Below are 14,368 nucleotides of genomic sequence, written 5' to 3'. Positions count from 1 at the left end.
TCTCGGTGAAGCAGAGTAGGGTGAGGGGTGGGGAAGAAGCCAGGGCTTATGTTGGCAGGGCAGTGCAGGGATAGTGAGTGACAGCCTGAGGAGAAAAATGGATATGTTCTTCCATCACTGCCATTCTCTCTGTTTGAAATAGACAAATGGCATGTACCCAAGGGGAGCTAGGGACAGTGCTCTGAGGATAGGAGCCACTTCTGTACAGCCCTGCCAAATTCATGAGAGTAATGGTGCATCTGTTTTTTGTTGCTGCTGTTGTTACTTAACCTTGTCATGGATACATTACTGTTTCTGTGGCACTTCTTTTGTGGGTTGTTACTCATACTACTTTCTTTATCATGGCTGTGCTGGATTTTCTGTTGGCAAGTCCGCACCATTTACCCCTTCTGCACCTTGCCTGATACAGTGGCTTCCTGGGAAGTGTACATGCTTGTTTTTTCACCTCTCATTGTGTCTACCCCTGTCCACCAAATGTGCAGTTTAGATATCCAGAAGTCTATTATAGACAAATGATATATTTTTGTCTTTTTTGGTTTTGTTTTCTAATAGCAAAATTTCATTTTTACCCCTCCCAAACTCCCCTCCCCACCCTTAATAGCAAAATTCCACATACTGGAACTGCTTTTATCCTCTGAACAGCAAACGTTCAGAGTAGTCTGTCTCAGGAAAGTCTCTGGTTTGAAAACATTTATGCCAAGACAGATATTCATTGATTTATTTAATGAACTTTCAGTGACTTTTTATAAGGTTCATAACACTGTGCTAAGTGGTATTATTATAGGGCAATTCAGTGAAGTATATAAGCTAGTTAGATTGTGAGGGTAAAATATTCAAACATTTTCGCCAAAACTATTTAAATCATACTAGAATGCTTATGTTTATAAAATGCTTCTAAATGTTCTGTTGTAAAATGTAGGTGTAAAATGTAAAAAAAAAGGTGGCTTTAATTATACGTTAATTTTCTTCAACTGTTAGTTATCCTAGATAAGCTGTGTTGTCATTAGAATGTTTAAATGACTTGCATTCTGTGCTTTGTAATGTTAAAAATTTTAAATGTATCTCAAGACTAAACTTTATAATGTGTTACATTTTAGGTCAGAAGACATGTCTTCATCTACATGGCATCTTTCCTTACCTCTATGTGCCATACGATGGTTATGGACAGCAGCCAGAAAGCTATCTTTCTCAGATGGCATTCAGTATCGACAGAGCACTTAATGTGGCTTTAGGCAATCCATCTTCCACTGCTCAGCACGTGTTCAAAGTGTCGTTAGTATCAGGAATGTAAGTATATGTTAACATCTTTTTAAATTTTTATGTTTTTAGTACTAAGTAAAAAAAAAAGCTATCTGATTTAAAGATACTGTTTATTTTTCTTCTACTTCTAATGGGAGTGGGGCGAATTTTATGTTGTAACTTTAAAAAAATTTTTATTAATGCTTATTTTAGAGAGGTGCAAGCACACGCACAAACAGTGGAGGGGCAGAGAGAGAGGGAGACAGAGAATCCGAAGCAGGCTCCAGGCTCTTAGCTGTCAGCACAGAGCTCGACATGGGGCTTGAGCTCACAAACTGTGAAATAATGACCTGGGCCAAAGTTGGATGCTTAACTGACTGAGCCACCCAGGCGCCCCTATGCTGTAACATTTTAAAGTAAATTTTTGTTGCAGTGAAAGATAGATGGTTAACAGTGATTTTTGTTTTAACCTTTTCCATTTCTACACTTCTTAGACCTGTAGAAATTCATGTAATTTATTCATCAAATACTTATTGAGCACCTTCCATGTGCTAGGCACTGTTCTAGGTGCTTGGGATATATTGGTGAACAAAACAAAGATCCGTGCCACCGTGGAGGTTATATTCTAGTAATGGGAAATAGAAAATAATCAATCAATATAACATGAAATAAATTTATTCATTTATTATGTGATAGTGCTATAGAATAAAGATGTAGAGCAGGATAAGAAGTTTCAATAGTGTAGGGTAGAGAAATGGACTGGTGGCAGTTTTATATAGGATAATCAGGGAAGGTGTTATTGACAAGGTAAATAGACTTTTGAGCAAAGACTTGAAGGTGAGGGAGTAGGAACAACATGGAGGCCAGGTAGCTAGAATGGAGGGAAAAGAGAGTAGGACAAAATGAGGTTAGGGAGAGATGAATGGATGGAAATTGTGTTAGCCAGTGGTTCTTAAAGTATGGTTTCCAGGATCACCAACTTCAGCTTTACCTGGTTTGAAAGCTATGAGAATGCACCTATCAGATCTCCGAATACAAGGAGCATAATTGAACAGTGGCCCCACTATTGCACTGAAATCTATCATTCCATATAAACTGTAGCTGCTTTCCATAAGCTACTTCCAGCCAGTGGCTAAGCCTGGGAAGGATACTAGGGCAGGCCTGTTCCTAGGAAGCACTTGAGAACTCTCTGAAAGCCTTTCTGCACTTAGTTTAGAATCACATTGCTAGAATCATACTTCTACATCAGTAGAAGATATTGCTACCGATCTTCCCTCTGTCCCTCTTTCTTTCTTCTTTTTTTTTTTTTTTTTAATTTTTTAATGTTTATTTATTTTTGAGAGAGTGAGACAGAGAGAGAGTGTGTGAACAGGGGAGGGGCAGAGAGAGAGGGAGACAGGATCCAAAGTAGGCTCCAGGTTCTGAGCTGTCAGCACAGAGCCCGATGCGGGGCTCGAACTCACAGACCGTGAGATCATGACCTGAGCCGAAGTCGGACGCATAACCGACTGAGCCACTCGGGTGCCCCGTCCCTCTTTCTTTCATTTGGGACCAGATGTTATCTAATTTTGGTGGCTGTCCCAGCCTTCCCTGGGTCCTGCTTCATTTTCTCTCACAGGTGTTTCCCAAATAAATTTCTTGCACATATTGGCATCAACTTCTCAGAGGACTTAGATTAACATACTGGGGAACTTATTTAAAATATATTCTTGGGTCGGGGCACCTGGGTGGCTCAGTCGGTTAAACGTCTGACTTTGGCTCAGGTCAAGATCTCACAGTTTGTGGGTTCGAGCCCCGTGTTGGGCTCTGTGCTGACAGCTCAGAGCCTGGAGCCTGTTTTGGATTCTGTGTCTCCCTCTCTCTCTGCCCCTCCCCTGTTCATGCTCTGTCTCTGTCTCAAGAATAAATAAACATTAAAATAAAAAAAAAAAAATATATATATATATATATATATATGTATATATATATATATTCATTCTTGGGTCCCACCCTAGACCTAATGAATCAGGAACTCTGGTTGTGGGGCCCAGCAATTTGTGTTTTAATAACAAGCCTTTGTAATGATTCTGATGCATACTAAAGTTTTAGAAACACAACATTAGGCTGTTCTGAGGACTCTGGCTTTTACTCTGAGTTTTTTTTGCAGAAATTTGAGTAGTCACAATCTAACTTAGACTTGAAAGGATTACTTAAGCAGTTGTGTGAAGGGTAGATCATTGGGAGATAAGGGTAGAAGTAGGGGAGAACATTAGGAGACTTTCATTAATCTGGGTGAGATGAGAAAATACAGTAGCTTGCACTTGGGGAGTAGTGGGAGTACTGAGCCGTGGTCAGCTTCTGGATCTGTTCTGAGAGTTGAGTCTATGAGCTTTGCTGTCTGATTGGATGGAGATTATGACAGGAGTCAAAGATGACTATAAAATTGTGAGTCTGGAAGGTGCAGGTAGAATAATAGGCTGGCAGGAAAGATTTGGAGCTCATACTAGAATGTTTTCAGTTTGATATGTGTATATTAAATTCATCTTAAATCTGTCTACTTTTTCCACCTTAATCTAGGCTTTCCTCTGGACCACCACAGTATCCTTTTAACTGAATTTCCTTCTATTTTTGTCTTGTTCCAGAGCTGCAAAAGTATTCTTCTTCTTATATAAATTGGATCCTTTTAAAATCATTTAAAATGCTTGAGTGGCTTCATATTGTTCACAGAGTAAATTGAAGCTTCTAACCACAGCCTGTTTGATCTGACCCCTGTTCACTACATTCCATCTAGAAACATGGGTCTTCTTCTTTCAGTTCCTCTGATGTGTTGAGCTCTTTCCCACCTTTGTGCATGCAGTTTGCTTTCCTTGAGTTCTCTACCCTTCTCCAATCTTTCATATCCTTCACTTCTCCAGAGAAGTTTTTTCTGACTTTCCTACATAAAATAGGTTGGGGCACCTGGGTGGCTCATTCATTTGAGTGTCCAACTTTGGCTCAGGTCCTGATCTCACAGTTCATGAGTTTGAGCCCCGCATCAGGCTCACTGCTGTCAGTGCAAAGCCCGCTTCCCCTGTCCCCCCTCTGTCCCCCTTTCTCACTGCCCCTACCCTGCTTGCGCTGTCTCTCAAAAGCAAATTTAAAAAACATTAAAAAAATAAGTTGTCATTATAATTACTCTGTATCTCTGTCTATTCTTGTTTCCTTTAGCACAATACAGTTGGCAGTTATTTTAATTTTTTGATTACTTAATTTTTATGTATTTCTCCCACCATGTAAGCGCCATGAGAAAAAGGACCATGTTTGTCTTGTCCATCATTATATCCTTAGCACTTTGTTTTTTTGTTTTTTTAATTTTTTTTAAGTCTATTTGTTTTTGACAGAGACAGAGTGCGAGCATGAGCTGGGGAGGTGCAGAGAGAGAGAGGGAGACACAGAATCCGAAGCAAGCCCCAGGCTCCAAGCCGTCAGCACAGAGCCCGATGCGGGGCTGGAACTCATGAACTGTGAGATCATGACCTGGGCCGAAGTCGGACACTCAACCGTTTGAGCCACCCAGGCACCCCTATCCTTAGCACTTTGTATGGTGTTGGGCACTTAGTAGATATGGCTCAGTAGCTGTTTGGTTGACTAAATGAGATGGAAGTTCACACCTGTCCTATGATAGTAACAATTAGGTTAAAGATAATTATCAGTTTTATATTCTAACTTTGTTTTATGTTTAATAGTTTCTAAGAACTTTCCTATACATACTCTCATTTCAAAGTTGAATCTCCAGGGGCACCTGGGTGGTTAAGCTTCTGACTTCAAATCAGGTCATGAGCTCATGGTTTGTAAGTTCAGGCTGCCCGTTGGGCTTTGTGCTGACAGCTTGGAGCCTGGAGCCTGCTTCAGATTCTGTGTCTCCTTCTGTCTCTGCCCTTCCCCTGCTTACACTTTGTCTCTCTCTCTCTCTCAAAAAACAATAAATAAACATTAAAAAAAAAATTTCAAAGCTGAATCTTCAAACTGCCTAGTGAATTGAATAGTCACCAGTCTTTTTTTTTTTTTTTTTTTTTTTAAATTAAGCAAGCTCTGTGCCCAATATGAGGCTTGTACTCATGACCCTAAGATCAAGAGTCACATACTCTACCAACTTGAACCATCCAGGCACTCCAGCCACCAATCTTTCTGTTGTCATATTTTTAAGAGTCTGAATACCTGGGGTGCCTGGATGGCTCAGTAGGTTAAGCGTCTGACTTCAGATCAGGTCATGAACTTGCGGTTCGTGAGTTTAAGCCCTACGTCGGGCTCTGTGCTGATAAGCTCAGAGCCTGGATCCCACTTCAGATTCTGTCTCCCTCTCTCTCTGTTCCTCCCCCACTAGCACTCTGTCTTGCAGTCTCTCTCTCAAAAATAAAGAATAAAAAATTAAAAAGTCTGAATACCTGAGGCAAAAGATGAGCTGTTCTTTGGCTGCCATTCTTTCCTCTTACTCTAATTTTTTTCTTAACCTAATTCCCCTTTTCCTTACCATACATTCTAGCTTTGTGATTATTTTAGTCTTTCAGTTTTCCCTACTTTTTTAAGGTAGACAAGGTTGCATCTAGCTACCAAATTAAAATCTGTACAGGTTTGATTCCAGTCTTTTTAGATAATGCATTGTTCTGAGGCCAGGTCAAGAGATAGGATTATGACCTTAGGCTAATTTCTGGAATTCATTGCCACTTAGCTACCATGATTCTAGAAAATATCCTATAAAGAGATTCTTAATCCATTTGAGTTAATTGAGTTTTTTGCTATCCATTTTCATTTTCCTTCTCACTGCCATATGAAAAAACTAACTCTTAATTATCAGATATAATTTTTTTAAGCCTAAAATATCTATTCTCAAACTCTGTTCCATTCTACTTTTTCCCTCCAAAGAGTTTCCCTGTTGAGGAATTCTTGTGGCAGAATTAACTGAAGCCAACAGCAAAAAGTAAAGGTTGCAGGTTAAATTACACAGAAGCAGAAAACTGAATTTGTAGAATTTCCAGGCTATATTTTGGGTCAGCAGATGTGAAAACAGAATCCTAGGTGTACAAAGAACTTTAGAGGTTTGATAGTCTTACCATATTCAGTTTTTGAAATTTATGAGATTCTAATTGTAAAACCCTAAAAGATTCTTGCAAAATCAAAACAAGCAAAGATAACATGGACCACACCGCAGATTTAATTCCCCCCTCCGCCCCCATTTATTTGGCTTAAAATAACTCCTGTCTTCAGATAAATAGCTATATTTATCTACATGAAAAATACCATAGTAAGAGGAATAAATAGTTGAATTTTGCCAGTGAGACAGAATGAGATCATTCATGTAACATGTCTTTGTTTCACCCCTTCCTTCGTGGCAACAAAAATGGAGTAAATAGCAAACTAGACAGGAAGTGGTTAAGTGTTACTAAGGGAAAAAAAATCAAAGAAGAATGAAGGGTAAGGGATAGGGAGTGATGGTTAGAGAAGACTTTTCTGAGGAAGTGAGTCTAAGTAGAGATGTGATTGAAGATTGAAAGCAAACCATGCCAGGGTTCAGGGCAGGCTTTCGAGGTAGAGAGAATGGCAAATTACTTGAGTGTAGATCAAGTTGGAGGGGGTAAAATGTTTAGAATGGCTAGAGGAAAAGGTGATTGGAGTGAGTAGCAAGGACAAGATAACCTTGTAGGGGCGCGTGGGTGGCTGAGTTGCTTAAGCATCCAACTTCGGCTCAGGTCATGATCTCACCATTCGTGAGTTCCAGCTCCATATCGGGCCCTGTGCTGATAGCTCAGAGTCTGGAGCCTACTTCAGATTCTGTCTCCCTCTCTCTCTGTCCCTCCCCTCCTTGAATGCTGTCTCTCAAAAATAAACATGAAAAAAAAAAAAAAAAGAACCTTTTAGACCTTGGTAAATAGTTGGATTTTTTTTCTCCAATGTTTGTTTATTTTCAAGAGAGAGAGTGCAAGTAGGTGAGGGGCAGAGAGACAGGGAGACAGATTCCCAAGCAGGCTCTGCTCAGTCAGTGCAGAACCCAATGCAAGGCTCGAAGCCACAAACCATGAGATCATGACCTGAGCCGAAGTCAGACACTTAACTGACTGAGCCACTCAGGCTCCCCTAGTTGGATTTTTTGAAAAATAGAAATTGCTTTACAACAATCATATAGAAGGCTCTGACTTAAAAGCTTGAAAATAGCTAGGGGGGAAAAAGTTCATACCGCAAATAATGACTGCAACCAGATTACTCCTGTATTTGATGTCAGCTACACTGTCAGACGTGACAGAAATGGGGTCCTAATGAGGGTAAGTTCTACTTAGTGTCCATTAGATAGGGACAGTATTTTTTATTTTTATTGATTTATATTTTTTAAAAGCTTATTTATTTTGAGAGAGATAGAGACTGTGAGTCAGGGTCAGAGAGAGAGGGAGACCAAGAATCCCAAGCAGGCTCTGTGCTGCCAGCGAGATCATGACCTGAGCAGAAACCAAGAGTTGGATGCTTAACCAGCTAAGCCACCCAGACACCATGGGAGAGTTTTTTTGTAAATGAAAAGTGAATAGGTTTATCTACCTAAAGATTTCACCAACCACTTATTTACAACTAAAGTCTAGGGAGATATAAAACTTTTTTGCATGCAAATTCATACCTGTTTATATATTATTTCTAACTGCATCATCTTTGAAAGTGATAGTCTGGGGGTACCTGGCTGGCTCAGTTGGTAGAACATGTGACTCTCAATATCAGGGTCATGAGTTCAAAGTCCCATGTTGGGCATAGAGCTTACTTTATGTTTTTTGTTTTGTTTTGTTTTTAAGTTTATTTATTTATTTTGAGAGAGAGAAAGAGGCAGAGAGAGAATCCCAAGCAGGCTCAGTGCTGTCAGCTCAAAGCCCAACATAGGGCTCAATCCCATGAACCATGATCATGACCTGAGCCAAGAGTCGGATGCCTAACCAACTGAGCCACCTAGGTGCCCCAGAGCTTACTTTAATACATAAATAAATAGGGGTGCCTAGCTGGCTCAGTTGGTAGAACATGCGACTCTTGATCTCAGGGTTGTTATTTGAAGCCCCATGATGGGCATGGAGCCTACTTTAAAAAAAAAAAAATGAAAATGGTAGTCTATATCAGAGGTACTGGTATAGTTTCAAATCCTCCTAAAATGATGTAACATGATATTCCAGCTTATTTCATCTTGCTCTGAACACTTGTTTCTCTCTCTGCCGTGTAGATTTTTGCTTCTTCCTTTCCCCATTCTAGCTGATGCCCTAGAGAAAAAGCCAGCCTCAACATAATTAGGGTCCTTAAGTAAGGTCATGGTCTTCTTAATCTCTTAAGTTCCTGTCTACACAGTTTTCATGGGCTTCATTTGACTTGCATGAGTGTTTTATACAAACACAAACACACACACACACATGTACATATATATAATAGGCAAATTGTCTCTGCTTAGTGAATTTGTAAAATTAATAATAAGCAGACAAGCAAAGTGACATGAGTGCTGTTAATTAAAGGACTTTGTTAATGAAGAGCTTTAACGTTTGACAGAAAATCAGAAATGGGTGAAGGTGCTTGAAAGGTCTCGGGTTTTCTCATACATGTTCAGAGTATAGAGAAAAAAAGTCATTTTTTTAATAGTCATTATGATTGAAATTAAGGTGTAAACAGTTTTGCACTCCTTTTTGTCCCTAGTTTTTTGAAAGTGGTATTTTTTTTTTTTGAAAGTGGTATTTTTAAAAGAAGTAACCAGATTGCAATATTTTATATGTTAATCTGTGATAAGTTTAATTGAAAGGTTTTGGAGCAGTTTTTGTTTGTTTTTTGAGGTTTTGGGTAATATTAAATATAAATAAGGCTGAATTAGGCTAGCTGAGTCTAATTAGAGCAATAAGTTGCGTTACTTCATCTCTGAATGATAAAAATAATTTGAAATATCTTTTTCTTTTATTTCAGGCCTTTTTATGGTTATCATGAGAAGGAAAGACACTTTATGAAGATCTATCTTTACAATCCAGCAATGATGAAAAGGTACAAAGATAAAATATGAATAGCTATCACTTAAGTATTTTAATAATAATAAAAACCTAGAAGAAAGGACTGTGTCATTTGTAGCATTATTAAAGAAAGGGACCATAATATGTGTATTTATGTGCAAAGAGAGATCCATGGCTTGGCCTCTGGGAAGGATGTTTTAAGAGTGAAGGGACCTTGCTTTTTATAGTCCCTAACTGCTGCTTTTCTGTTTTAGATTTAGAGAGCTTGTAGAAGTAGATAAGGAGAGATGATGGCTGCCTTGTAGGATCTTAGTGCTCTACTAGCCAGACCAATGTTCAGTACCAGGAGAAATCTACTCTTCAATTTCAAAGCAAAAAGAGATGTATGAGAGGCCAGAGTGTAAGGGCTTCTGAGATCTCAGAATCCTGTTGACTCTTTATTAATGCTGGTGAAATTTTATGTCCCAGATTTTTTGTTTGTTTTGTCTCTGGTTGCTTTTTGTTTTGTGTTTTTGTTTTTGTTTTTCTTCTCTCAGTAAGTCTATCTGTCTGTATCTTATTCTGTCAGTCATCCTGGAGTCTAAGTTCCTGATGGCAAGAAGGGCACATACAGAGAAGACTTCATTCATTCTCTAGGGCTCAAAACAAGGGTTTTCAGTCTGTGTGGTGACAAGCTAGGGTAGAAGTGTTCTTGGATAAATGCTGAGTGTTTTTTCAGAAGATCTTCTCTGTTAGTTAAGTACTAGGTTTCAAAAGGTAACCTTTTGGTAAGACACAAATTCAATACTTCCCAGAGTGAATTTGGGCAAGAAGAGGAGCAACTATCCAGGATATGAGGTTTACCCTGAGTTAGGCCAACTGAGTGCTTCACTGAATCACTGCCTTAATTAATCCCTATGGTTATTCCCTTCTCCAAGTAACCAGTGAAAACTAGTTTTCTCTGTAATGTGCCCCTACCCTTATCCCAAGCAGCTTCTGTTAGGTAGGGTACCAAAACCATTTTCCAGGATAGGCACTTAGAGACAATGATGTTTCTTGTACCACTTCCCTTTGGTCACACTTTCTCATATCCATGGAGTCCAGAAGAGTCCCTGTGAATTCTTAACCCTCTTTCTCATACACAGTGGTAGGAAAGTACACCTTAGTCATCCCAAGTCCATGCTAGAGAGGGAACCTTGAATAAAATTTGCATACATCGTTTATAAATAGCCTACAAACTGTTTTTGAGAGAAAATATGTAAATATAATCTGTTTTTCTTCCTTGTGACTATAGCAATCAAATATTTATTAAACTATTTCCAGTAAGTTTGCTTTAAATTACATAGTTTATCTCAGTCCTTATCTGAAATTCCCTGATTTATTGAGAGATACATTCATTTATTCATTTCAAAATAAATATTTGTAAAATACCTACATTATTTAACGCACTATGGAATTTGCTGTAAACAGTGATAAAGTTTGCTTGGTTCCTGCCCTCAGGGATCTTCTAGCATATCAGAACATACAGACAGTAAACCTGTAACCCAAATATATAACAAAAAATTGTAATATATACTATTAAGAAAAAGGATTCTATGAAATAAAATACCTTCTCCCTTTTTAGTTATTTTTTTATAATACCTTTATACATGAATCATTTGCATTATAGTATTAAACTAATACATAATGTAATAGTTAAGATTGTAGATTCTGAAACCAGATTGCCTGTATTCAAAATCTGGCTCTGCCATAACCAGCTGGGAGACTTTAGGCAAGTTATCTAATCTCTCTGTGACTTATCTTCCTCATCTGTAAATAGGATTGATGTTAGTGCATATTGTTTTCTTGAATGAAAGTGCTAATATCTATAAATCACTCAGAACAGTGCCAGGCACATTATAAGTGCTGTGTAAATGTTGGCTGTAGTATATATGTAAAACGTTAAACTACAACATACTCTTACCCTCATTCATAACCCTTTTCCCTAGAGGCAATAATTTTTAAGAGTTTGGTGTAAGTCCTTATATTTTTCATAAATATATATGTACATATATACACATATCCTCTTTTTAAATTTTCCGTATAAAATTGGTATCATGCTAGAATGTAAGTCCACATTTTTTTCTGCTATGTTTGCTGCTTAGTCCTCAGTGTTTAGAATAGTATCTGGCACATAATGGTCAATAACTGTGGAATGAATGAATGAATACTATAACGTATCATTTGGAGACTGGCCTCTTGATTTCTCTACTTGGCCATCTCCTATGAGCTTTACTTCCATTCTTCTTGAACTACCTACTCTCACCACACTCTAGAACTTGTCCTACCTCTGAGATTTTAAATGCAAACGTCTTGGCTTCTGACTGTAATCTTCTTTTTTTTTTTTTTTAATAAATTTTTGAGATATAATTTATCTACCACAAAATTCACACATTTTAAGTATACACAATTCAGTGATTTTTAGTAAATTTACAGAGTTGTTTACTTATGCACTATGATTCAGTTTTAAAACCTTTTCATGGCTCCAATAAGATCCTCTGTCTTTTTTTTTTTTTTTTTTAATCTTTTCAGCTCTGTCCCTGAGTTACTCCTACTCTACCTGTTTTTAGGTTTTAAATTCTCTAGCTTCAGTACTACTGTCCCATTTTGTAGCCTTCTGCTGCAATTAATTTTTTTCCTTTCCATCTTAGATTCTATTCTTTATCTTCCGAGCTCCTTTCTGCCAGGCGAAACCAGCAATTCTGGGTTAATCCATTTATTTACTCTCTTTCTCTGCTAAACTGGCTTCTGAGTACTGTAGGATACAAAACAAAACAAAAACAAAAACAAAAAAATCACAACAGAATGGTGCCACTGTGAATTCAAGGTCTTCAATTTCACCTGGGCCCTTCCCTGCCGTGCCTTTTTTCTGCTTTTCTCTAATTATCTTACCATTCTCTACCCTCTTTACTCAAATGTTAACCAAGCCTGTCCCAAGGCTTTGCCTCCTACTTCATAGAGAAAATAGAACTCATCAGTCTAGCAAAGCGGTTGTCAAAGTGTGCACTGGGGAGTCCCGAGACCCTTTCAGAGGATGTGCGTGGTCAAAATCATTGACCTCCATGTTGTTAAACTTAGTTAACACCTTTTTGTCCTTACGTTTTGAACTTGTGTCATTGTTTATAGTGCCTTAAAATAAGCCCAAGAGTTAAGTTTCTTTGATATAAACGTCCTCTGATTTTCCTCATACCATCTGATTATTCGTATTTATGTCATTTTGTTAGTTCCTCTTTGAACATCTGCAGCTGTTCTTGGGGTTGTGTCTTAGGCTTTCATCTTTTCTCTCTGTACTTCCTCCTCACTGTACAGTCTTATCTACTCTCTTGGTTTGTTTTGCCTTTTTTCTTTGTTGATCTTCATGCATTTGACTTCCAGGTATATATCAATAGCCTAAATTTTCTCCAGAGCTCTGGATTAATGGTATCATAGGTTTGTAGTGAGGATTACTTGAGAGTGAGCATTTAAAACACCTAACACAGGGGAGCCTGGGTGGCTCAGTCGGTTAAGCGTCCGACTTCAACTCAGGTCACGATCTCGCGGTCCGTGAGTTCAAGCCCCGCGTCGGGCTCTGGGCTGATGGCTCAGAGCCTGGAGCCTGCTTCTGAATCTGTGTCTCCCTCTCTCTCTGCCCCTCCCCTGTTCATGCTTGGTCTCTCTCTGTCTCAAAAATAAATAAACGTTAAAAAATAAATAAATAAATAAATAAATAAATAAATAAATAAATAAATAAATAAATAAATAAATAAAACACCTAACACAATGTCCAGTACATAAATAAATATATAATGCTATGTAAATAAAATTATTCTTATCTTCATCGTCATTTGTCATTATTTTCATGGAAATATACCTTAATACCTTACTATACCTAAACCCCAGTATGTCTAAAACTGAGTTTATCCTTATTCCTCCTCCAAAAAATTCTGCAAAGAAACATGTTTCCTTCCAGTCCTTTCTCTTCCAATAAATGTGGCACCACCAAGAAATCAAGGCATCATCTTCAACTCCTCTATTCTGCCACACCCTCCACATCTGGTCAGTCATCAAGGCTTGACCATTTTATTCTTTGTATGTATCCTGAATCAACACATTGCCCTGATCTTTGTTAAAGCCACCATCATTTTAGTTTTCCACAGTAGCCTTCTCACTTGTATCTTTAGTACTGTGCATTCTCTAGGTAACTTGGTCATTTCTCTTTTTCACTCTTCGGAGGCAAATTCTGCTATTTCTTGAGATGTCTTAGTAGGCTGTGCATGATCTGACTTTTCATTACCTCTCTAGCCCATCCCCTCCATAGACACACTCACCACAGCTTTTGTCACTAAGCCACACTCAGTGGTTTCAGTTCTCAAATAAGCCACATTTTCTTATGACCCTTTACATGTGTAATTTAATTTGTGTGAAATACTCTTCCCTTTCTTCACAGAAGTATCTTTAATTCATTAGTCTCTTGCTCAGAGACTTCAGGAAGCCTTTTCAGAAATAACCTCTATACCTTTATCTTATTAATATCCCTTCTGAATGTTTCATGTACTTCAATTCTTTTCTCAGTTTTTAAAAGGAAAAGCTCATATTTTAAAAACTTCTGACATTTTGGTTTTTTAATATAGTTAGTATTAAGTTGGTTTTAGAAGTCAAAATATTCTTCATCCAAGATTTTTGTCATGTTCTTTCAGAGTGTGCAGCTGACTTTAAAACTTGACAAACTTGTAATTTCTAACAAAATATAAATTTCCAGTAAAATTTAAATAAAAAATTTGTGTACTAATGTGTTTCATTCTTTATAGTAGTGTAATTATTGTTGCACTTAACATTTTAGGAACCATAATTTTAGAATACAACTTTTTTTTTTTCTAACTTAGGATATGTGAACTTTTGCAAAGTGGAGCCATAATGAATAAATTTTACCAGCCTCATGAAGCTCATATTCCCTACCTCCTACAGCTGTTCATTGACTACAATCTCTATGGAATGAATTTAATAAATCTGGCTGCTGTCAAGTTCCGAAAAGCAAGAAGGAAAAGTAAGGTTAATTTATCAAGTTCAAATTAAAGTTTGAGACAAGTGTTAATGTAATTAATGATTTATAAAATAACATATACTTAGAAAATAACTACTGGGTGGATAAAGAATAAAAAAGAAAT

At 37.7% G+C, this 14,368-nt stretch overlaps 1 protein-coding gene across 4 annotated transcripts in view; it reads left to right on the top strand.

Annotated features, from left to right (window-relative positions):
* The window catches only part of REV3L (REV3 like, DNA directed polymerase zeta catalytic subunit), a 175,006-nt gene that overhangs the window by 54,487 nt on the left and 106,151 nt on the right, over positions 1-14,368 (top strand). For all 4 annotated transcript variants that reach the window (XR_006717481.1, XM_045499299.1, XM_045499300.1 and 1 more), the window contains exons 2-4: positions 1,098-1,287; positions 9,166-9,240; positions 14,087-14,247. Coding sequence is in view for 3 of the 4 variants with exons in the window: in XM_045499299.1 (XP_045355255.1) it covers positions 1,098-1,287; positions 9,166-9,240; positions 14,087-14,247 (426 nt within the window). In the remaining variant the exon portion in view is untranslated. The remainder of the gene's footprint in view (positions 1-1,097; positions 1,288-9,165; positions 9,241-14,086; positions 14,248-14,368) is intronic.

Source organism: Leopardus geoffroyi, chromosome B2, assembly GCF_018350155.1.
Source record: "Leopardus geoffroyi isolate Oge1 chromosome B2, O.geoffroyi_Oge1_pat1.0, whole genome shotgun sequence".
Classification (NCBI taxonomy): Eukaryota; Metazoa; Chordata; class Mammalia; order Carnivora; family Felidae; genus Leopardus; species Leopardus geoffroyi.
Note: the sequence above shows the minus strand (reverse complement) of the source record. Positions and strands in the feature narration are given on the sequence as shown.